This window comes from Mustelus asterias, chromosome 1 (assembly GCF_964213995.1).
Source record: "Mustelus asterias chromosome 1, sMusAst1.hap1.1, whole genome shotgun sequence".
In the NCBI taxonomy this organism is placed as follows: domain Eukaryota; kingdom Metazoa; phylum Chordata; class Chondrichthyes; order Carcharhiniformes; family Triakidae; genus Mustelus; species Mustelus asterias.
Window position 1 is genome coordinate 144,688,092 of NC_135801.1, and position 24,997 is coordinate 144,713,088.

Here is a 24,997-nt window from a genome sequence, read left to right on the forward strand (position 1 = left end):
TTTGGATCTGATTTGACCAAAGATAGTAACTGCTGATTCAGGAGGTGGTATCCCTAAGATGCAAATTTCTAGAGCTCATTGTAACACAAAAATTGAACACTGATAAATGTGGTTTCAGATTCTAACAAAGTGCAAGTCAAAAGGGCAGTTGAAGTTTATGTTCTATGAGTAGGGACAACTAGCACCAGGGTAAAGTTAGTAATGGTGAACGAATCCGAAATTTTAAGTAACCGAGCACGCTATGCAGTTTTAGATATCCTTTTAGTGAAAACATAGGGCGGGATTTTCTGGCCGTGCTCACCCCAAAACGGGAAAATCCCACCAGAGTTCAATAGACCTTTGCATGGTCCTCCACAACTCCCCTCTGCTACGATTCCTGTGGCAGGCAGGATGGGAAAATTCCCCCCACAGAGTTTCCAAGGTATATGATTATGCCTGACCTGCCAACTATTTCTAGTATGATGAAAATCAAAATATATCAAAAAATGCTGGAAATCTGAAATAAAACTTGCAACAGGTCAGAGAAACAGATTTTCCGAGGGGTTTTCACGATAGCAATGTTTTTGTATCTTCAGTAAATGTAGATTTTATTTAATGTGAGTTTGTTGTGATGAAAATATAGCTACTTAAATCCTTAATAAAATGAATATCTCCTTCCATCTAAGAAACCAAATTTACTGTGTCTTATACATTATGTATTGAATTACAAATTGCCTTCACAGAGTTGAAAGTCACCACTTCTGCATGCTTGCAAGATACATTTGATTATCTCCTTCCAAGGCCTGCTGGAATTATAGACCAGCTGAGCGCACTTCCTGGCGGTGAGGAGCCTTTGAAGGTGACAGCTAGTGTTTATATTCCCTCTCATGGACGCCTGGTGTGTGGACGTGAAGATGGCAGTATTGTTATTGTGCCAGCTACTCAGACTGCTATAGTTCAGCTACTGCAAGGAGAACACATGCTGAGACGAGGTAAAATATCATCTGTGCTGTAGCTTGAATTTCAGGTTGAAATCTATTATCTCTGATAGATTATTAAACAGAGATATGACTAGATTTGTTTTAGTACTTTTTCAGAACTATTTGATTTCATATGACTTAGTTAGTAAACATTTAGCAACAATACTTTGTTTAATGGAAAGCACATTAAATTCAGAAAATGGTAAGTGATATATATATGCTATATATGGTAGTATTATCTGTCAAAAAGTGGATCGAATTAGTAAGTCTTTCCTATTTTTAAAATACTGCCCCTGTTCAATAATTAAAATAGAAGTTAAACAGGTAAGTGTACTTTCAATAAATATTTAAACTCTGATAGTCAACTTAATAACCATTTAGTTGAATTCAGTATAGTCAATATCAGGGAACCATGATCTCTCAATCTGTACTGTATTGACTATCGGATAGAACCGTTACAACTCATTGTTGAGGTGTGTCTATCACATTACAATTTTTTACCATTTAACTACAGCAGGGACTTGAAACATATAATTCCTCAGGTTGTTTTAAACAAGGGTGGCATGTGTCACAGTGATTAGCACTGTTGCCTCACAGTGCCAGGAACCCGGGTTCATTTTTGGCCTCCGGTGACTGTGTGGAGTTTGCACATTCTCCCCATGTCTGCATAGATTTTCTCCGGGTGCTCCGGTTTCTTCCCACACTCCAAAGATGTGCAGTTTAGGTTGATTGGCCATGCTAAAATTACCCTTTGTGTCAGGGAAATTAGCAGGGTAAATACGTGGGGTTACAGGGATAGGAAGATCGTTGTTTAGAGGTGAGAGAAACTGCTCAAGCTTTACTATTGGCAGAGCTTCGTAGAATTGAGAAAGAAGGACGAAAGGAAACTATAGACATGTGGTCACCATACCTGCCACAATATGTGGACAACATTATGTCACGTAAGTACTTCTTGGTCTCCTTAATTAGAAGATTCTGAAATCTGGAAATTTGTGATAGTTTTGGAGTGCATGGATAGAAAATTGGCTTGATGACAGAAGCTGGTGGTTGTAGAGGGTTGTTTTTCAAACTGGAGGCTGTGACCAGCGGTGTGCCTCAGGGATCGGTGCTGGGTCCACTGTTATTTGTCATTTATATTAATGATTTGAATGAGAATATAGGAGGCATGGTTAGTAAGTTTGCAGATGACACCAAGATTGGTAGCATAGTGGACAGTGAAGAAGGTTATCTTGGATTGCAACGGGATCTTGATCAAATGGCAGATGGAGTTTAATTTAGACAAATGCGAGGTGATGCATTTTGGTAGATTGAACCAGGGCGGGACTTACTCAGTTAATGGTAGAGTGTTGGGGAGAGTTACAGAACAAAGAGATCTAGAGGTACAGGTCCATAGCTCCCTGAAAGTGGCGTCACAGGTGGACAGAGTGGTGAAGAAGGCATTCGGAATGCTTGGTTTCGTTGATCAGAACATTGAATACAGAAGTTGGGACGTCTTGTTGAAGTTGTACAAGACATTGGTAAAGCCACACTTGGAATGCAGTGTACAGTTCTGGTCGCCCTATTGTAGAAAGGATATTATTAAACTAGAAAGAGTGCAGAAAAGATTTACTAGGACACTACCGGGACTTGATGGTTTGAGTTATAAGGAGAGGCTGGATGAACTGGGACTTTTTTCTCTGGAGCGTAGGAGGTTGAGGGGTGATCTTATAGAGGTCTATAAACTAATGAGGGGCATAGATCAGCGAGATAGTGAATATCTTTTCCCAAAGGTAGGGAAGTCTAAAACTAGAGCGCATAGGTTTAAGGTGAGAGGGGAGAGATACAAAAGGGTCCAGAGGGGCAATTTTTTCACACAGGGCGGTGAGTGTCTGAAACAAGCTGCCAGAGGTAGTAGTAGAGCCCAGTACAATTTTGTCTTTTAAAAAGCGTTTGGACAGTTACATGGGTAAGATGGGTATAGAGGGATATGGGCCAAATGCGGGCAATTGGGATTAGTTTAGGGGTTTAAAAAAAAATGGCAGCATGGACAAGTTGGGCCGAAGGGCCTGTTTCCATGCTGTAAACCTCTATGACTCTATGACCTGGGTGGGATTGCTGTCAGTACAGGCTTGATGGGCTGAATGACCACCTCCTGCACTGTAGGTATTCTATAAAACTGTAATCTCATGAATTCAAATAAGGCATTTGGATGAAAGATTGTGCATATGCTAAAATAATTTTTTCCTGAGTGTGAAATTGTTGGTTGGACAGGGTATTCAAAAAGAACTAGCACAGTAGTGTAGAAAAATACTGTGATTATAGTACTAATGGGAAATGGTGTGGCTGCTTGGAGTGGTGGGGGTGTGGAGGAGTTCTGATAGCTGTGTTGGTGGGCAGGCTTTTTATAGAACAGAGCTTTAGCCTGGGTTTAAGGATTAGGAGCGCTGGAATGACGTTTAAAAAATATAATCTTCAATTCATGAAACATGATCTGCTGATGCACAATAATGAAAATATGTTATGCACTTTGAATTGTGAATCTCATTTGACTATTGTGTATAATTGCTCAGTGTAAAATAAAGCAGTTTTACCATTTGCTTTCTGGTACTTGTCCATCAATCCCTCAATCCATCACTGTTCTTCCTTTCTTCTCTAGTTGTCCCAGGCTTAAATTCTCCCTAATGTAGTTTTCAGTTGCCCGCTGTGCCTTTCTTTCTTGGCATTCTCCAGTCGGCTCTTTAAAGCACCCATCACTACTCTGTAATGGCAGCAACCTGAACCTCCCCATCCTCTTTTCGTGAACTTGCATCAAGTATGTTGGCTGGGGGCTTATCTGGCTAATTATTGCAGATCAACAATCAATGTCCTTTTGCACTTCCCTGCAGAATGCCCACTTACGCCCAAGTAAAGTTATTGCCATTCATGAACTTAGAATGAAAAACTTAATTGAATGAAACTTGGTTAATCTATGGTGACACCTTGCCTCTTACCAAAACCTCCACAACATCTTCCAAAACACAAGCCATAATGGTTGTTGTTGGCCTTTGATATCAAATCACATTAAGGTCTTATCTCCATCTATTCTGGTACCTCTCTTGAGTATCTCATATTTTTTGTATGCCTTCTATAAGTTTATTGGCACCTACTGCCTGTTCCAAGTCACGCTCTGAGTTTCTCCCTCAATCTTTGCTCTGAGTAACCGATTATTCTCACGGATTTCAATCTTCATCTCAGCCATTCTGGCTTCTTTTCTCTGAAATCACTCCCCTCTCTCCATATAATATCTTTGACCTATATTTATGGCTACTGCCTCGACTTTAACATCTCCCAGGGCTGAAGGGCCTGTACTGCGCTGTTATGTTCTATCACCTCTGTTTATATATTTGATCTCGTATCACAAAGACCATCTCTGACAACTTCTTTCTATCCCTTATCACTAACCTACCATTTCCAAGATCATTCACTTTCATAGAATCGTGGAAGGGGAGGTGATGGCCTAGTGGTCTTATCGCTAGCCTATTAATCCAGAAACTCAGCTCAAGTTCTGGGGACCCGGGTTCAAATCATACCATGCCAGTTGATGGAATTTGAATTCAATAAAAAGTATCTGGAATTAAGAATCTTCTGACCATGAAACCTTTGCCGATTGTCAGAAAAATCCATCTAGTTCACTAATGTTCTTTAGGGAAGGAAATCTGTCATCCTTACCTGGTCTGGCCGACGTGTGACTCCAAAGCCACCACAATGTGGTTGACTCTCAACTGTCCACTGAAATGGCCTGGCAAGCCACTTAGTTCAAGAGCAACTAGGGATGGGCAATAAATCCTGGCCAGCCAGCGATGCCCATGCCCCATGAATGGAAAAATAATTTTTTTTAAAATCCCTACAGTGCAGAAGAAGGTCATTCAGCCCATCGAGTCTGCACTGACAACAATCTCACTCAGGCTCTATCCTTGTAACCTCCAGTAATCTCCCTGACAGTAAGGGGCAATCCCACCCAGAGCTGTTCCCTATAACCTACACATCTTGGGACACTAAGGGGCAATTTAGCATGGGCAATCCAGGTAGCCTGGGGCGGCACGGTAGCACTGCTGCTTCACAGCTCCAGGGACCTGGGTTCGATTCCCGGCTTGGTTCACTGTCTGAGTGGAGTTTGCACATTCTCCTCGTGTCTGCGTGGGTTTCCTCCGGGTGCTCCGGTTTCCTCCCACAGTCCAAAGATGTGCGGGTTAGGTTGATTGGCCAGGTTTAAAATTGCCCCTTAGAATCCTGAGATGCGTAGATTAGAGGGATTAGCGGGTAAATATGTGGGGGTAGGGCCTGGGTGGGATTGTGGTCGGTGCAGACTCGATGGGCCGAATGGCCTCCTTCTGCACTGTAGGGTTTCTATGATTCTATGAAATCCACCTAACCTGCACATCTGTGGGAGCACCCCAGAGCACCCAGAGAAACCCACATAGACACTGGGAGAATGTGCAAACTCCACACAGACCATGATCCGAGGCCGGAATTGAACCCAGGTCCCTGGTGCTGTGAGGTGGCAGTGCTAACCACTGTGCCACAGTGCTGCCCAGTATCCACTCATGGAAAAACACTTTTTCTGAATTACTTATAAACTCCCAGTTGCCTAACTTTGACTTTCACTTAGTTATAATACTGCTGCAGCCGTTGATCTGCTCTGCCACTTCGTTAACTCTATCTTTGAATGCCATGTCGTCAGAAATCATTTACGTTTTCCCATCCTTGTCTTTTACTCTGGTATTGTCCACATCTCCGCTCCTTCAAATCCTGGGGGCAAAGACCTGAATCTTTAGTCAACCATCATGAGACCTGGAAGCACCACATAAAGCATCATCTGGCCTCATGAATTTGAGTCGAGAATAGATTTAAACACTTCTGTTCTTGTATTTTATCAGGCTGGCCTCCTCATCGAACTCTTCGTGGCCACCGAAGCAAAGTGACTTGCCTGTTGTATCCACATCAGGTCTCAACACGGTATGATCAGCGCTACTTGGTGTCAGGCGGAGTCGATTTCTCTGTAATCATCTGGGATATAAATTCAGGGGAAATGAAACATATCTTCTGTGTCCATGGTGGAGAAATCACCCAACTGGTAGTACCACCTGAAAATTGCAGTGTAAGTTCATTCTGAGAATATTGTAATTCAGTTTTGAATGTATTTAATCTTTGTATTTAATTATAATCTCAAGTTTTATGCTACTTGTTATTTATTTCTGAATCCTCATTTTTATTTTTAATACAAATTTTGGAGCTCAAAACTTGTTAATTTTTTCATATAGATTCAATCTAGTTATAGGCTTTATGGGAGGATTTCATTTTTAAGGAGAGTTCACAGAAATATTCTCCTGAAATTTTAATGAAAGTAATCTAGTTTTTTTAATCCAAAATAGTTTCTTTTGGCTATTAAAAATTTATGGATAGTGATTAATTGAGTCAACTCAACTCATTTCAGAATAATGAATTTTCAGATCTCTCAAACTACTAGAATTTAGTATTGCATTTATTTCTTGTTTGAACAAACATATCCAAAATATCTCTCTCTCTCATTGAGAATTCATAAACTTGTGGAATAAATTGCCAAGGAAGGCCTTTGAAGTGAACATTTCAGTTGGTTACAGGGTCAATTGGTGTGTTTTTGGAGAGCGAAGGGGATAAATGGTGTGCAGGTGGCTCAATGTAGCTGAAAAATATCAAAGAGAATAACTTTGAATGGGAATGAAAAATGTTTTGATTTCCAGCGTAGTAAAAAGCATGGATCAAATTCAAAAAGGAACGATCATACTTGACTTTTTGAGAAAGTGACATCAACATTTTCTGAAGCTACGAATTAAGTTTAAAGTTATAGGAATTTGAGGTAAAACTCATGTAAACTTATGACGTTATGCTAATCTAGGAGAAAATAGTTGAATTTGAGACAGCAGCCTGGAACCTACATCAAACCAAATAAACTGTTAACAAATAGGTGCTTCAGGTTTGACTTAGAGAGACAGGATCCTTGAAATGACACATGATGTGGAGAATTCTGAGGAAAAGGATGGAGATGATGAGCACAAATAAATTACTGATCACAAGGAGCGTTATTGCTGCAATTAACGTGTTAGTTACAGAACCCTTTAATAGTGCTTGCACTTCAGTATGTGGAACATTTTGGCTAAATAGTGGGGATCTTTTTTATTATTCATTTGTGGGGCATGTGTGTCGCTGGCTGGCCAGCATTTATTGTCCATCTCTAGTTGCCCTTGAGAATGTGGTGGTGAGCTGCCTTCTTGAAATGTTGCAGTCCACGTGCTGTGGGTTGACTTACAGTGCCGTTAGGGAGGGAATTCCAGGATTTTGATCCAGTGACTTCCAAGTCAGGAAGTTGCAAGTTTAAGGAATTTAAAATGCTACTTGCTTTAGGTTTCTTAATGCATTGATATCATGAATGAGATGTAAATTGGTTGGAATAGGTCATCTTATAAGTACTGATGTAATCTCTAGTGAGATATCTCTGCTGTTGAATAAATCTTCTATGAAAAGTGCATAAATGAAACTTGACATGGAGTAGGATAAGGCAATTATTTTTTGAAGTTATTGGATTGGCAGCTTACTCAGTCAGCACATTATTGTATCTTTTTAACAAAGCAGATTTTTCTTATCAGAGTAATTATGGCACAAAACCATAGAAATAGGAGGAGGCTGTTTGGCTCCGCCATTCGTTCGGATCATGGCTGATCCAGCATTCCTCACGTCCACTTTCCTGAGCTTTTTCCCGGAACCCTCGATTCACCAACTGGTCAAGAATCTATCTATCTCAGCCTTAAATATACACAATGACTCTGCCTCCATAGCACCCTGTGGCAAGGAGTTCCAAAGTTACCCAACCCTTTGAGAGAAGAAATTTCTCCTCGCCTTAGTCTTAAATTGGCTTCCCTTTATTCTGAGACTATGTCCTCTGGTTCTAGACTTTCCCATAAGGGGAAACATCCTCTCAGCATTTACACTGTCAAACCCCCTTAGGAATCCTATATGTTTCAATGAGATTACCTCTCATTCTTGTAAATTCCGATGAGTCTCAACTTGTTTAGTCTTTGCTCTTAAGACATCCCTCCACACCGGGGATCATCCAAGTGAACCTTCTCAGAACTGCCTCCAATGAAATAATATTTCCTTAAATAAGGGGACCAAAACTGCTCACAGTACTCTAGATGTGTCTCACCAGTACCTTGTATAGTTGCAGCAAGACTTCCCTACTCTTGTACTCCAACCCCCTTGAAATAAGGGCCAAATTTTATTAGCCTTCCTGATTACCTGTTGCATCTGTGTGCTAGCTTTCTGTGTTTCATGCACAAATATCCCCAAGTCTCTGTGTTGCAGCTTTCTGCAGTTTTTCTCCATTTAGATAATACTCTGTTCTTTTGTTCTTCCATCCAAAATGAGCAACTTGACATTTTTCCACATTATACTCCATTTGCCAATGTTTTGTCCACCTGATCAGAATTAGGCATCACCTGATCAGAATCAGAGAGGGGAAAAAACGATTGTCCAAAAATATGTAGACAATTGTTAAAGGTTAATAATTTGATGAAAAGATGTAGGGATGGTTGATGAGTATGCAAAGCCTATTGAAGAGATTTGTGTGAAATCTGTGTTTAAAAATAACTCTGTGGGGTCATAGGTTCAAGGTGAAGGGGGGGAAGTTTAACACAGATATCAGAAGGACATATTTTACACAGAGGGTGGTGGGGGCCTGGAATGCGCTGCCAGGCAAGGTGGTGGAGGCGGACATACTGGGAACGTTTAAGACTTATCTAGACAGCCATATGAACGGAGTGGGAATGGAGGGATACAAAAGAATGGTCTAGTTTGGACCAGGGAGCAGCACGGGCTTGGAGGGCCGAAGGGCCTGATCCTGTGCTGTATTGTTCTTTGTTCTTTGTTTGTTCCACCATGTCCTATTGTAAGTATTGGCAAGCAATTTTAACAAGTTAGTTTTCATGGATCTAAAGCCATGGAACAAAGACAGAAATATTTTCATTCAATACCTTTTAGACCTGGTGACCAGAGTTAGACTTTAGGTAACAATACATCGCAAGGGCAAAGGGTTATTTTGGCAAAATTATGGAAATATGGCTTGGGACTGATTGATGGAAAATTCGTCAATGATGAGTTCAGTGACTTGGGTGAAAATATAAACCAGAAAAAAAACATTTATTAAACATGAAAAGTTGGATTATTATACAATGCTTCTTTAGTCCACTTTATTTTAGCAATTGCACAAAGATTTGAAGATTAAGATTACAAAGCACATTTTACATTACAATGGTCTTGTTAACACACAATGTCCCTACTAAAGTTTATTTATTCGTCACAAGTAGGCTTACATTCACACTGCAATGAAGTTACTGTGAAATTCCCCTAGTTGCCACGGTCCGGCACCTGTTTGGGTACACTGAGGGAGAATTTATCATGACCAATTCATCTAACCCGCACACCTTTGGACGGTGGGGGGGAAACCGGAGTACCCGGAGGAAACCCACGCAAACTCCACACAGACAGTGACCCAAGCCGGGAATCAACCCTGGGCCCCTGGCGCTGTGAGGCAGCAGTGCTAACCGATGTGCCACTGTGCCGCCCATTTTAAGCACACATGGTGACTGGTAAGACACATTCCTCTCTGAACTCAAGTAAATTTCTGTGGATTTCTCCAGATGATTCTTATACCATGAACTTGTCTCTCTGGCTTCCACTTCAGTAATTTCAAATTCCACTTTCAAAAGTCACACTTCTTTTAAACTATGCTTTCCCTTCGCTGTTTCCATCAAAGTTCCGCTTTCAGGTTTTACGCATCTCCCTTCAGATTTCATTTGTCTTTAAGGCTTTTTCACAAGCTCTGAGGTCCAGCCACCGATGGCCACAATTATTTCAAATAATGTCGCCCAAGCTGTAGTAATTTCTCTCAATCCTTAGCACTACTGCAGAAATCTTTTGGACATCTCATGTCCAATGCCTTTTTTACTCTTACTGTGACTTCACTGAATGGTAATCGATTCCTGGAGGATTACTTGGAGGAAAATGTAACTGGTTTGATTGGTAAGTTTGCGGGCGACACAAAGGTTGGTGGAATTGCGGATAGTGATGAGGACCATCAGAGGATACAGCAGGATATAGATTGGTTGGAGACTTGGGCGGAGAGATGGCAGATGGAGTTTAATCCAGACAAGTGTGAGGTAATGCATTTTGGAAGGTCTAATACAGATGGGAAATATACAGTATACGACATGCTTGCCTTCATCAGCTGGAGCATTGAGTTTAAAAATTGGCAAGTCATGTTGCAGTTTTATAGGACCTTAGTTACGCCGTACTTGGCATATGGTGTTCAATTCTGGTCGCCACACTACCGGAAGGATGTGGAGGCTTTGGAAAGGGTACAGAAAAGATTTTTAAAAAATTCATTCGTGGGACATGGGTGTCGCTGGCTGGCCAGCATTTATTGCCCATCTCTAGTTGCCCTTGAGAAAGTGGTGGTGAGCTGCCTTGAATCGCTGCAGTCCATGTTCTGTGGGATGTTGCCTGATATGGAGGGCATTAGCTATGAGGAGAGGTTGGAGAAACTCGATTTATTTTCACCGGAATGACTGAGGTTGAGGGGCGACCTGTTAGAAGTCTACAAGCTTGAGAGGCATGGACAAAGTGGATAGTCAGAAGCTTTTTCCAAGGTGGAAGAGTCAATTATTAGGAGGCATAGGTTTAAGGTGCAAGTGGCAACGTTTGAAGGAAATGTGCGAGACAAGTTTTTTTTACTCAGAGGGTGATGGGTGCCTGGAACTCGCTACCAGGGGAGGTAGTGGAAGCAGATACGATAGTGACTTCTAAGGTGCGTCTGGAAAAGATACATGAATAAGATGGGAATAGAGGGATATGGTCCCCGGAAGGATAGGGGTTTTTAGTTCAGTCGGGTAGTATGGTTGATGCAGGCTTGGAGGGCCAAAGGGCCTGTTCCTATGCTGTAATTTTCTTTGTTCTTGGTTATTTGATTCAAATTCCCAGTTTCCTCTGTTCTGTTAACTCCATACTTTTTGGAAACTTCTTTGTTTCTCTAGTTTCCTTAATAAGCTGGACTTTAGTTTTTCAGCATCAGTTTTCTGAACCATTACTTCATAGTATGTCTTTGGCTGAGAAGGAAGCTCCCTCTTTAACTGCAAAAGCGTACACAATATTCTAAGTGTGGTCTCACTAATGCTTTGTACAGTAGCAGGAATATTTTGATACTTTTATATTCTATTCCTTTAGCAATAAATGCCAAGGTTCCATTTACCGCCTTTATTACCTGCTGTACCTGCATGCCAGTTTTCTGCGATTCATGCACATGAACACCCAGATCCCTCTGCAATGAAGTACTACAAAGTTTCTCTCCATTTAGATAATTTGCCTTTGTATTTTTCCTAGTTATCCACATTGAACTTTGTCGCAATTTTTGATCCATCCACTTTGCCTATCCGTATCCATTTGTAAATTTCTTATTTCTTTATCACCACTTAATATCCCACCTCCTTCAGTGTCATCTGCAAACTTGATTGTGGTACCTACCATCCCTGTGTCCAAGTCATTAATATAGAGTGTAAATAGTTGGGGCCTGAGGATTGAACCCTGTGGTACCCCACTAGTTATATATTGCCAACCCGAGAAAGACCCATTCTGACTCTGCTTTCTGTTCGTTAGCCAATCCTCTATCCAAACTAATAAATTACCTGTAATCCCATGTGAACTAACCTGGTGTTTTAACCTTTTATGTGGCATCTTATCAAATGCCTTCTGGAAATCCAGATATACTATATCTACAGGATCAGCATTATCCACCTTGCTTGTTACATCTTCGAAGAACTCGAGCAAATTAGTCAAACATGATTTACCCTTCATATAACAATGATGGATTGCATGTTGGTTTTCTAAATGTCCTGTTAGTACTTCCTTTATAATGAATTCTTGCCATTTCCCAATGGCACATGTTAAACTAATTGACCGATAGTTTCCTACAGTTTGCCTGCCTCCCTCCCTTTTTGATTAAGGGCATTACATTAGCATTTTTCCAATCCATCAGAAACATTCCCACATCCAGTGAATTTTGGAATATTGTAACAAAAAGATCCACTATCTCCAACCCCATTTCCTTTAAAACTATGGGATGTTGACCATCAGGCCCTGGGAACTTGCCTGCCTTCAATCCAAATAGTTTGCTCAGTACTCTTTCCCTCGTGGTGATGATAGGTCTAAGTACTTTCCTTTCTATAACCTCTGCATTTTCTGTTGCTATTGGGACAAAACCTGTGTCCTCTGACATGAAAACGGTAGGGTTCTGAAGACTATGGAGGAACAGAGAGATCTTGGGGTCCATATCCACAGATCTCTAAAGGTTGCCTCTCAAGTGGATAGAGCTGTGAAGAAGGCCTATAGTGTGTTAGCTTTTATTAACAGGGGGTTGGAGTTTAAGAGCCGTGGGGTTATGCTGCAACTGTACAGGACCTTGGTGAGACCACATTTGGAATATTGTGTGCAGTTCTGGTCACCTCACTATAAGAAGGATGTGGAAGCGCTGGAAAGAGTGCAGAGGAGATTTACCAGGATGCTGCCTGGTTTGGAGGGCAGGTCTTATGAGGAAAGGTTGAGGGAGCTCGGGTTGTTCTCTCTGGAACGGAGGAGGCTGAGGGGAGACTTAATAGAGGTTTATAAAATGATGAAGGGGATAGATAGAGTGAACGTTCAAAGACTATTTCCTCGGGTGGATGGAGCTATTACAAGGGGGCATAACTATAGGGTTCGTGGTGGGAGATATAGGAAGGATATCAGAGGTAGGTTCTTTACACAGAGAGTGGTTGGGGTGTGGAATGGACTGCCTGCAGTGATAGTGGAGTCAGACACTTTAGGAACATTTAAGCGGTTATTGGATAGGCATATGGAGCACACCAGGATGATAGGGAGTGGGATAGCTTGATCTTGGTTTCAGATAAAGCTCGGCACAACATCGTGGGCCGAAGGGCCTGTTCTGTGCTGTACTGTTCTATGTTCTAACTGTGGCAAAATATCATGTCTCGGTCATTTCTGCATTACCCACTATAAACTCCCCAGCCCCATCTTCCAAGGGACCACCATTCATTTGAATTACTCCCTTCCTCTTTGTATACTTATAGAAGCTTTAGCTGTTCGTTTTTATATTTTGCATGAGTTTTCTTTCATCATTTACCTTTGCTCTTTTTATTACTTTTTCAGGGACCCAATCTTCCAGTGTGGCACTGGTCTTTGCAATGCAGTGTGCCTTAGTCTTTGTCTTTCTATTTTCCTTAACTTCCTTGCTTAGCCATGAAAGTCTTTCCCGGGCATTAAATGCTGACCCAGTCAACGATGCTCATGTCCAGTAAATAAATTTTAAAAAAAAATCTTTTTAACTATGTTTTTGTCCTCTCCAATCTTCACCTGCAATTTCTTTCTCGTGCATAATCCTCATATTCTTATTTTTCTCATGTGCAACCTATGATTTTTATTTCTTAGTGTATTGAGACTCTTTGCTCTCCCTGAGGTATGCTGTAGGTTTATTGCAAGTTCTTGGTACTTTTGAGGGGTTGTTATTTTTGTGACACTTGTGAAAAACTGTCATTTTCTGACATTTGGAACTTAGGAACGTTTTAAAGCTTGCTTTGCATCAATTGCATGCGTTTGTACTGCAGATGCAGTGTGCAGCTTTACTTTTAAGGCTGCCATATACATTTTCAAACTTTATTGTGGCTTAAGCAACATTTATTGAACATCGCCCACCTTGCGTCTAAAAGCCTTGTGCTCTTGTAGTCTGAGTAGGCACTGAATTGGATTTTTAAAAAAAATTATTATTATTTTTAAAGATTATTATGGGCATTTATTCCTCCCTGGGGGAGTATATAGAATGTGCACTTCAGACTTCTGCGCCAACGTTTTCTCTTTCACTTAGCTAGAGTTTACCCTTGTCATCTCAGATATGGAGATAGAGCTGTTGTTTATGGCACTAAGCAGAAGTGGACAATTTTCACATTACGCAAGATTTTTAAAAATAAACTCTGCGCTATATGTAAATAAACAAAGTTGTGTCGCTGCCTATAATACCGAGCATAGTCCAAGATTACTATCTGTATTCTTGCTACAAAATGTACTTTGATGAGGCTGAGACCTTGTCCCTAGGGATAACCGTTCAGAGTGGTTTTAGATCCAACTTTCCATTTAGATTGGCCAATGGGGATTTTGTTTCCCCGAATGTCTACAGCTCTTACTATCAAAGGGTTATAAAAAGCTAGCTATCCAATTTTACTTGAAAGTACAAAGGCATGCTTTCAGAAGTGGGATCCATGTCACTTGGATATCTATATATGCACTCACAATGACAGTGTTCTTTTGCATATGATTCTTATTCCCAATGCCATCAATCCAAGTTTTAAAGCAAAAGCAAGGGCATTATCACAATTTTTAGGGAAGGGCCATGACCTTGGATTCAGACAGGCACCTTGTACCTTCAAGCACATAGAAAAAAATAGACACCCAACTTTGAGACCAGTGGGTTAGAGGCTGCTTTCAGTGGGGTTAAAAACAGTTCCTTTCAGAATGTTGAAAGTTATCTTTTATGTAAAGAATTGTTCCCAACTGAATTACGTGTATGGCACTTTGTGTAATCGATCCACTGCGACATTGCAGATGGGAATCCAGAGTAAGTGTAATTATCAGGTGTAGCAGGGTTAGCCAATGGGGCTAATTGGGACAGAGCAGATATACATAATTTAGTCCCCATTTTAGATTTGTCTGTTCTGTTTGCATTTTTAAATTTCCATTATAAATTCTTATTTCCGTATTAATACTGAAAACTATTTAAGTAAATTCATCAAACTGTATTGCAAAGGGAATGGAACTTGAAAGTAGGTAAGTTTTGCTACAGTTTTATAGATTATTGATGAGACCAGACCATTATAGCATCATAGATTCCCTCCAGTACAGAGGAGAGGCCATTCAGCTCATCGAGTCTTTATGGAGTAACTTACCGAGGCGCTCTCCCCTGCCCTATCCCTGTAACCCCACACATTTCCCGTGGCTAGTTAATCTCACCTAAGAGGCAATTAAACATGGCCAATGCACCAGATCTAGAATACTGTGGATGGTTTTTGTCTCCTTATTTCAAGAAAGATTTATACGCATTAGAAGCAGTTTAGAGTACATTCATTGGACTGATTCCTGGGATGAGGTGGTTATCTTATGAAAGAAAGTTGGATTTGCTGGGTCTGTTTCCATTGGAATTCCGAAGAATGGGAGGTGACATTATTGAAATATGTAAGATCCTGAGGGGACTTGATGCTTCCCCTTGTGGGAGAGACTAGAACTAGGGGGCACAGTTTTAAAAACAAGTCTCCCAGTTAAGGTGGCGATGAGAAGTTTTTTTCATTTGAGTGTCGCGAGTCTATGGTACTCACTTCCCCAGAGAGGTGGAGGCAGGGTCATTGAATATTTTTAAGGCAGCGATGGATAGATTCTTGGTTAATAGTGGAGTCAGAGGGTATCCTGGTAGGCAGGAAAGTGGTGTTGGGGTCACAATTAAATCAGCAATGACTTTATCAAATGGAGCAGATTCGTGGGTCCGAATGGCCTTCTCCTAATTCCTATGTTTGTATGTAATAAGGCTACCAGTTAAGTTAACAAATTCATCATTTAGACATCTGGATTAACAATGCAGAGAACACAAATTCAAAATCCTCCGGTAGCAGTTTGAGACTTTGTACATATGTCTTAAAAAATTCATGATGTGGAAATGTCGGCGTTGGACTGGGGTAAACACCGTAAGGAGTCTAAGAACACCAGGTTAAAGTCCAACAGGTTTATTTTGTAGCAAACGCCACTAGCTTTCGGAGCGCTGCTCCTTCATCAGATGGAGTGGAGATTTCCATTCCATCTGACGAAGGAGCAGCACTCCGAAAGCTCGTGGCGTTTGCTACCAAATAAACCTGTTGAACTTTAACCTGGTGTTGTTAGGCTCCTTACTTAAAAAATTCAGCCAGTCAAGAAAACCGATAGCTGTAAAATCAACGTTTGTCAGAAAAACTAATTGCTTAGGTACTTATTTTTAACGCTCAAAATTTCAGTTGCTGAGGAAGAAATTGCAGGTGAAAAACTTTCAGAAAGTTGTTTGTGATTTGCGGGAACACAGTGGGCAAATTGTACAAGCCACGACGATATCACCAATTCTTGATGAATTTACATAGGAAGAACTTTGATGGCAACAGCAACTTTTTTTTTTACAAAGCATCTTCGTGAAGTCAGTTTTTCATGTAGGAATTGTGCAGATGTAGGATTTCTTGTGTGTGTGTATGTATATATATTTTTGATTTGATTTATTATTGTCACCTGTGTTAGCATACAGTGGAAAGTATTGTTTCTTGTGCGCTATACAGACATACCGTTCATAGAGAAGGAAATGAGAGAGTGCAGAATGTAGTGTTACAGTCATAGCTAGGGTGTAGAGAAAGATCAAGCAAGGTAAGTCCATTCAAAAGTCTGACAGCAGCAGGGAAGAAACTGTTCTCGTGTTGGTTGGTACGGGACCTCAGAATTTTGTATCTTTTTCCCGACGGAAGAAGGTGGAAAAGAAAATGTCTGGGGTGCATGGGGTCCTTAATTATGCTGGCTGCTTTGCTGAGGCAGCGGGAAATGTAGGATAGAGTCAATGGATGGGAGGCTGGTTTGCGTGATGGATTGGGCTACATTCACAACCTTTTGTAGTTCCTTGCAGTCTTGGGCAGAGTAGGAACCATACCAAGCTGTGATACAACCAGAAAGAATGCTTTCTATGGTGTATCTGTAAAAGAGTGCACGTCCGAGTACCCCATCTGGGCCCGTTGCTTTTCGTGGGTTGACCTTCAAGAAAGTTGCTCTGACATCTGTAACCCAGTTACAGGTTCATCCAGGGCTTCCAGGATGGAGGGCATGCTCTCGCTGACTCCTTGCTCAAAACGGGCGTAGAATGCATTGAGCTCATCACGGAGGGGTGCGTTGGAGCCGGCGATTTTACATGCCTTCATCTTGTAGCCTGTTATGTCTTGCAGACCTTGCCATAGTCGGCGGGGGTCGGTGTGGCTAGCTTGGGACTCCAGAATGGTCCGGTATTGTCTTTTGGCATCTTTGATGGATCTCCTTAGATCGTCTCTGGCTTTTTGTATAGGTTAATGTCGCCTGACTTGAACACCTCAGACCTGGACGTCGTCAAGCAGTGGATATCCCTGTTCATCCATGGTTTCTGGTTGGGGAACGCACAGATTTGCTTCTTTGGCACACAGTCTTCAGCACACTTACTAATGAAGTCAGTTACTGTAGTGGCGTACTCGTTCAGGCTGGTCGCAGAGTTTTTAAATACTGACCAGTCTATTGACTCCAAGCAGCACCATAGAAGATCATCTGATTCCTCAGACCAACACTGCGCAACTTTCTTTGATGGATTCTCCTGCTTCAGTTTTTGCTTGTAAGCTGGGCGCAGGAGCACAGCCTTGTGGTCTGATTTGCCAAAGTGTGGGTGGGCAATAGAGCGGTAGGCATGTTTAAATTTGTGTAGCAGTGGTCTAGGATGTTTGGGCCTCTGATGGAGCAGGAGATGTGTTGGTGGTAACTTGGTAGTACGCTCTTGAGCTTGGCCTGATTGAAGTCCCCAGCCATGATGAACAAGACCTCGGGATGTTTCGTCTCAAGGCTATTCGTAGTGGTGTATATTTCGTCCAGTGCGATCTTCATGTCCGCATGGGGACCTGAAGATTGTGCTGGAGTAATATATATATAATACTCTGAGTATCCTGTGGAAATTGAGTTTCTGCTTGTTCGAAAAGACTTTGAAAAAAATGAAGATTGAATTCTCAAAGCTAAAGCGAGATAATTGAAATTACTTTTTACATTACAATGATAATTCTACTTCACAAGTACTTAATTGACTGTAAATGCAGTTTGGGATATCCTGAGGTCATGAAAGAAATTATATGAAGTCAGACTTTTTTGGATTTTTATTAACAAATATTATGTTGAATTATAGATGAGCAGTAAACATAATTGATCAGCAGTACCTGACTTTCTACCTTAGTTTTTTGCCCTTTCAGTTTGGTTGTATGCTTTATGAGAAAAGTCTTTTTAGAACCACTTTTGGGGCTTATTTTTACTATCATAGAAACATAGAAAAACTACAGCACAAACAGGCCCTTCGGCCCCACAAATTGTGCCAAACATATCCCTACCTTTTAGGCCTACCTATAACCCTCCATCCTATTAAGTCCCATGTACTCATCCAGGAGTCTCTTAAAAGACCCTATTGACAGCAGCCGATTCCACTCGCCCACCACCCTCTTTGTGAAAAACTTCCCCCCAACATTTCCCCTGTACCTACCCCCCAGCACCTTAAACCTGTGTCCTCTCGTAGCAGCCATTTCCACCCTGGGAAAAAGCCTCCGAGAGTCCACCTGATCTATGCCTCTCAACATCTTGTACACCTCTATTAGGTCTCCTCTCATCCTACGTCTCTCCAAGGAGAAAAGACCGAGCTCCCTCAGCCTATCCTCATAAGGCATGCCACTCAATCCAGGCAACATCCTTGTAAATCTCTTCTGCATCCTTTCAATCTTTTCCACATCCTTCCTGTAATTAGGCGACCAGAACTGAGCACAGTACTCCAAGTGGGGTCTGACGAGGGTCTTATATAGCTGCATTATTATCCCCGGACTCCTAAACTCAATCCCTCGATTGATAAAGGCCAGCACACCATACGCCTTCTTAACCACCTCCTCCACCTGCGGGGCCGATTTTAGAGTCCTATGGACCCGGACCCCAAGGTCCTTCTGATCCTCGACAGTACTAAGAGTCTTTCCCTTTATATTGTACTACGTCTTCCCATTTGACCTACCAAAGTGGACCACTACGCATTTATCTGGGTTGAAGTCCATCTGCCACTTCTCTGCCCAGTCTTGCATCCTATCTATGTCCCTCTGTAACTTCTGACATCCCTCCAGACTATATACAACCCCACCAACCTTCGTGTCGTTGGCAAACTTACCAACCCATCCCTCCACTTCCTCATCCAGGTCATTTATGAAAATGACAAACAGCAAGGGTCCCAGAACAGATCCCTGGGGCACACCACTGGTGACTGACCTCCATTTAGAAAAAGACCCATCTATACCCACTCTCTGCCTCCTTTGGGCAAGCCAGTTCTGGATCCACAGGGCAGCAACCCCTTGGATCCCATGCCCTCTCACTTTTTCTAGAAGCCTTGCATGGGGGACCTTATCGAGCGCCTTGCTAAAATCCATATAAACCACATCTACCACTTTCCCTTCGCCAATATGTTTAGTCACATTTTCGAAGAACTCCACCAGGCTCGTAAGGCACGATCTGCCTTTGACAAAGCCATGCTGAGTATTCTTGAGCATACTAAACATCTCTCGATGCTCATAAAGCTTGTCCCTCAGGATCTTCTCCATCAGCTTACCAACCACTGAGGTTAGACTCACCGGTCGGTAATTTCCTGGGCTATCCCTATTCCCCTTCTTGAAAATAGGAACCCCGTCTGCAATCCTCCGGCACCTCTCCCGTCTCCATCGACGACGCAAAGATCATCGCCAGAGGCTCTGCAATCTCTTCCCTCGCCTCCGACAGTAACCTGGGGTACATCCCATCCGGACCCGGCGACGTATCTATCTTGATGCCATTCAAAGATTCAAAGGGGTGATTTTAATTTTTAAATGTGAAACTTGTCTGAAATCAAATTTAGTAAATCCAGGCTAAAGTTGGTTTCAAAATGCTTCACAAAAGACAAAAAAGCATGCGTTTTGTCACAGACCAAGGGCAGGCATTCTTCTGCATAGTACAGAGGGGGCAAATTGATGCATGCATGCAAATTCTGATAAGTAATGTACAAATGTTGAGAGTGCACGGCTGTAGTTGATGCCATTTGATTGTTCTGGGAGGAGAAAAGAGTTGAAGCCCAGGTTACTGGTTCAAAAATACTTAATGGAGGTTTTGAAAGTCACAAAAATATTGAGTATATTTAGAAATTATAAATATTGAAAGAAATTGACTCATTTAATACCTTTTGCTTTTTGCTTTTTTTGAGAGTGAATTTAGTTTAAAGTTGAGAGTGGGTGTCAGGGTCAACTGCAGGCAGACCTTGGAGCTTGTGTGTATGCGCAGACAGGGAATGGGCTGCACATGCACAGTTCTATCATTTTTATATTCTGCGGTCCTGGCGTGCCTGTGCAGGATGGAAAATAGCACCAAGACCTAGGGGAAGTGACCGGGGGTGGAACACCATTGCTTACGTGAAGCCCTGAAAATCCAAGAAGGCAGCAGAAAGTTGGTGACTGTGTTGCAGGTCTTTGGGACAGTAGCATGAACATCTGAACTTGTGCTTGTGAGTTAGTGCTTGAGTGCAGCCTTGTGAATCCAGAGCAGTGGAATCTTGGGAGACAACATTGAAATTCTCTGAGGTGAGCTGTTGTGGTGCCATCCAAGTTGGAGCAACCTTTGGGGAGAATTCCAAGATTGGAACTCTGAAGGTGAAGATTGGAATTCCTTGTGAGAGAGACTGAGCTTCATGACTGGTGTGTGTGACTTGATGTGGTTTAGAATACAGGAAGCAGAGTTTTGGATGAGTGGCAGTTTACAGAGAATAGAAAACTGACAAGGCGAGAATTGGAATAGTCTGCACTTTCAATAGTGCATCAATTGCTGTTCTAAAAGTAGATTTTGTTATCCTCAGTTGAATTTTATCCCAGCCTATGCTCTTGAAACTAAGGTCCATGACTTCCTGGCTGCCCAGTGTTGGATTTGGGGGGGAGCACCCCAAAGATGCGCCGAAGGGTCCCTCTTGGAAGTTCCCAGTTAAAGGTTTACCTGGCAGTTGTCAGAAAGGCTAACTTCCCCTGGACAATTGCACTGTGCCTGGAACAAAGAACAGTACAGCACAGGAAACAGGCCCTTCGGCCCTCCAAGCCTGTGCCGCTCCTTGGTCCAACTAGACCAATCGTTTGTATCCCTCCATTCCCAGGCTGCTCATGTGACTATCCAGGTAAGTCTTAAACGATGTCAGCGTGCCTGCCTCCACCACCCTACTTGGCAGCGCATTCCAGGCCCCCACCACCCTCTGTGTAAAAAAACGTCCCTCTGATATCTGAGTTATACTTCGCCCCTCTCAGCTTGAGCCCGTGACCCCTCGTGATCGTGAACCATCCAGGAAAGTGACTTAAATTTCTAACTTTGGATGGTTCAGCCAGTTTTAACTCTGAAAGAGTTAGAAATGTAAAACCACTTCTAACTTCAGCGTAGCTATTTTAAAGACCCAGACTGAGCCTGCATGGGATATCCCCCACACCTGGCCCTGCCCCCCCCCCCAATCTGACAGGGCCTGAACCCCCGCTCCTGATGTCCGAACTCCCCCACATCCCGTTCACTTAACTTAGGAATTTTATTCTGCCTTTCAGTGGGATCTTTAAACTCACCTGCTTTACAGCAACTGGTTGCAATCTGCCACTGGTTGGCACTCTGAGGAAGTTACTGCAAGTTTAGTCTATAAGCAATTTGTATTTCGACATTATATGCTAAGGTTAATCTAATGAATTTACATTGTCCTATTCAAAACAGAAAGTGTCCTTTTCAGTAAGCATGTCTCTCAATCAAAGTATCTACCTAATGTTAATAAGTATATGCTTTCTTCTTTTTGGCTTTGGCTGTAGTCTCGAGTTCAGTACTGTATCTGCTCAGTCGCCAGCGACCATTCAGTGGGTCTGCTTAGCCTTCGAGACAAGAAGTGCATAATGCTGGCATCGAGGCATCTATTTCCAATTCAAATTATCAAGTGGAGACCTTCGGATGATTACCTCGTGGTCGGGTGTTCAGATGGATCGGTGTACGTGTGGCAAATGGACACTGGTGAGTTTATACTTCTCACTTTGCATAGCTGTTAATATTGTATGATGTTTGCAGTCAAAAGGCTTAACAACTGAGAATTTTAAGTCCTCACAATTATTTATGTTAAGCTATTTACATTCGATACAAAGATAAATTTCTCTTCAAGTAAGATAATAAAGAAGTTTACAGTTGGACATTTTAGGTCAATAAATTACCTATTTAAGTGGAGGTCTATTCCAAGCAGAAGTGTTTGGTGAAGGTGCAGTAAATGTTAAATATACATGCTGAGTTGAGGAGAAATTGTGAAGAGGGGAGCTGGGTGCAGTTTTAAACTTGTGTCTTCTCTCATTGCTCTGTTGGAACTCGAGTAATATTCTGGGTTTGATCTGTTCGCTTTCTTCTGTCGAGCTAATAGAGCTCTAACTTTTCTGCTTTATGCTTGGGATCACTTCTGTTGCTCTTGAATGTGTGTGTGTATGTTGTTCAAAACTATCCATATGTGGTACGGTTTTCCTGTCTGGAAACGGGCAGACACTTTGACCAGTTTATGTTAAAACAGTTTACCCAGGTGCCCTTACTCATGAGATGGACAAAGGACAAGACTCAGTTCACGAGTCAACCCAAATTTTATCTAACAAGTCCTTAATACACAAACTTGTTCAAAAACAATTCTTAATTCCCAGAATAACTTAATACTTTACGCTATCTGTCTGAGATTTCTGTTACCCATGTCGATAACCTTGACTGAGCTGCCGGGTCCAGTTTGCGGAGCTGTCATTGCTTGCCTTCGAACTTGGGTTGGTCTCACACCTCATCTTCCATTGTAACTGGGTCTTTATATAGTCTTTGCTGTAGGTCGAATCTTTGCTGGGGTGGTCTCCAGGTGTCTCCGCTTATCCCCCTCTCCCCACTCTTATGGAAAATTCTCTGGCTTTCAGCCAATGAGGTCACTGGATGGGGATCACAGCACCCAGTGCTCCATATATGGAGCACACCAGGGCCCCCTAGATGTCCATCCTCAGGTGCACGGGTTGAACGTAGCCCCTTTCCATAAAAGATAATGCTGGGCATCCAAGGTCATGATGTGGAGATACTGGCATTGGACTGGGGTGAACACAGTAAGAGTTTTAACAACACCAGGTTAAAGTCCAACAGGTTTATTTGGTAGCAAATACCATTAGCTTTCGGAGCGCTGCTCCTTCGTCAGATGGAGTGGAAATGTGCGCTCAAACAGGGCACAGAGACACAAAAATCAAGTTACAGAATACTGATTAGAATGCGAATCCCTACAACCAGCCAGATCTTAAAGATACAGACAATGTGGGTGGAGGGAGCATTAAGCACAGGTTAAAGAGATGTGTATTGTCTCCAGACAGGACTGCCTGCAAGTCCAGGAGGCAAGCTGTGAGGGTTACTGATAATGTGACATAAATCCAACATCCCGGTTTAGGCCGTCCTCATGTGTGTGGAACTTGGCTATCAGTTTCTGCTCAGCGACTCTGCGCTGTCGTGTGTCGTGAAGGCCGCCTTGGAGAACGCTTACCTTAAGATCCAAGGCTGAATGCCCGTGACTGCTGAAGTGCTCCCCCACAGGAAGAGAACAGTCTTGCCTGGTGATTGTAGCGGGAGCACTTCAGCAGTCACGGGCATTCAGCCTCTGATCTTCGAGTAAGCGTTCTCCAAGGCGGCCTTCACGACACACGACAGCGCAGAGTCGCTGAGCAGAAACTGATAGCCAAGTTCCGCACACATGAGGACGGCCTAAACCGGGATGTTGGATTTATGTCACATTATCAGTAACCCCCACAGTTTGCCTCCTGGACTTGCAGGCAGTCCTGTCTGGAGACAATACACATCTCTTTAACCTGTGCTTAATGCTCCCTCCACCCACATTGTCTGTATCTTTAAGATCTGGCTGGTTGTAGGGATTCGCATTCTAATCAGTATTCTGTAACTTGATTTTTGTGTCTCTGTGCCCTGTTTGAGAGCACATTTCCACTCCATCTGACGAAGGAGCAGCGCTCCGAAAGCTAATGGTATTTGCTACCAAATAAACCTGTTGGACTTTAACCTGGTGTTGTTAAAACTCTTACTGTGGGCATCCAAGGTCATGATGTGGAGATGCCAGCGTTGGACTGGGGTAAACACAGTAAGAAGTTTAACAACACCAGGTTAAAGTCCAACAGGTTTATTTGGTTCAGGTTCAAATAAACCTGTTGGACTTTAACCTGGTGTTGTTAAACTTCTTACGGCATCCAAGGTGCCAGGGAGTCTGGCTGAAACTGGGGGATACACTAATAGTGCCTTTATTTGGTCAGGGCTGAGCACCTCCAGTCCAGCCTCCAGGGCAAGTCCAGGTTTGCCCTTCCTCACCTCTGACTGGTTTGTGTTTTAAACCTGGCCTGTCTGAATTCCTGTCTGGCCTGGCTGTTGGCTGCTGTTTAATTTAGATTGCCCAATTCTGTGTTAGATCTCGTATTCTGTAACTTGATGTTGTGTCTCTGTGCACTGTTTGAGAGCACATTTCCACTCCATCTGACGAAGGAGCAGCGCTCCGAAAGCTTATGGTATTTGCTACCAAATAAACCTGTTGGACTTTAACCTGGTGTTGTGAGACTTCTTACTGAGATCTAGTTGCTCAGACTGTTGGCCACCTGGCCATGTTATCCATGTTTTTAAATATTTCGGCTTCCTTTTATCATGGCTCCTCTTACTCGTCCCCTCAAGTCAAAACATACTCATCATTCATGAATTCCATAACACGGTGACACACTGGTTAGCACTGCTGCCTCACAGCGCTAGGGACCCGGGTTCGATTCCCAGCTTGGGTCACTGTCTGTGTGGAGTTTGCACATTCTCCCCATGTCTGCATGGGTTTCCTCCGGGTCCTCCGGTTTCCTCCCACAGTCCAAAGATGTGTAGGTTAGGTGGATTGGCCATGCTAAATTGCTCCTTAGTGCCAGGGGGACTAGGTAAATGCATGGGGTTATGGGAATAGGGCTTGGATAGGATTCTGGTCGGTGCAGACCTAATGGGCCAAATGGTCTCCTTCTGCACTGTAGGATTCTATGATGTCTCATCTTATCCCTAAATCTAAGCAATATTTGCTCATGATTCTT

The 24,997-nt window shown here is 42.5% G+C and overlaps 1 protein-coding gene across 4 annotated transcripts in view; it reads left to right on the forward strand.

The window, feature by feature from the left end:
• The window catches only part of wdr7 (WD repeat domain 7), a 660,051-nt gene that overhangs the window by 130,044 nt on the left and 505,010 nt on the right, over positions 1-24,997 (forward strand). For all 4 annotated transcript variants that reach the window (XM_078219900.1, XM_078219908.1, XM_078219891.1 and 1 more), the window contains exons 13-15: positions 723-971; positions 5,855-6,075; positions 21,704-21,899. In XM_078219900.1, the coding sequence (XP_078076026.1) occupies positions 723-971; positions 5,855-6,075; positions 21,704-21,899 (666 nt within the window). The remainder of the gene's footprint in view (positions 1-722; positions 972-5,854; positions 6,076-21,703; positions 21,900-24,997) is intronic.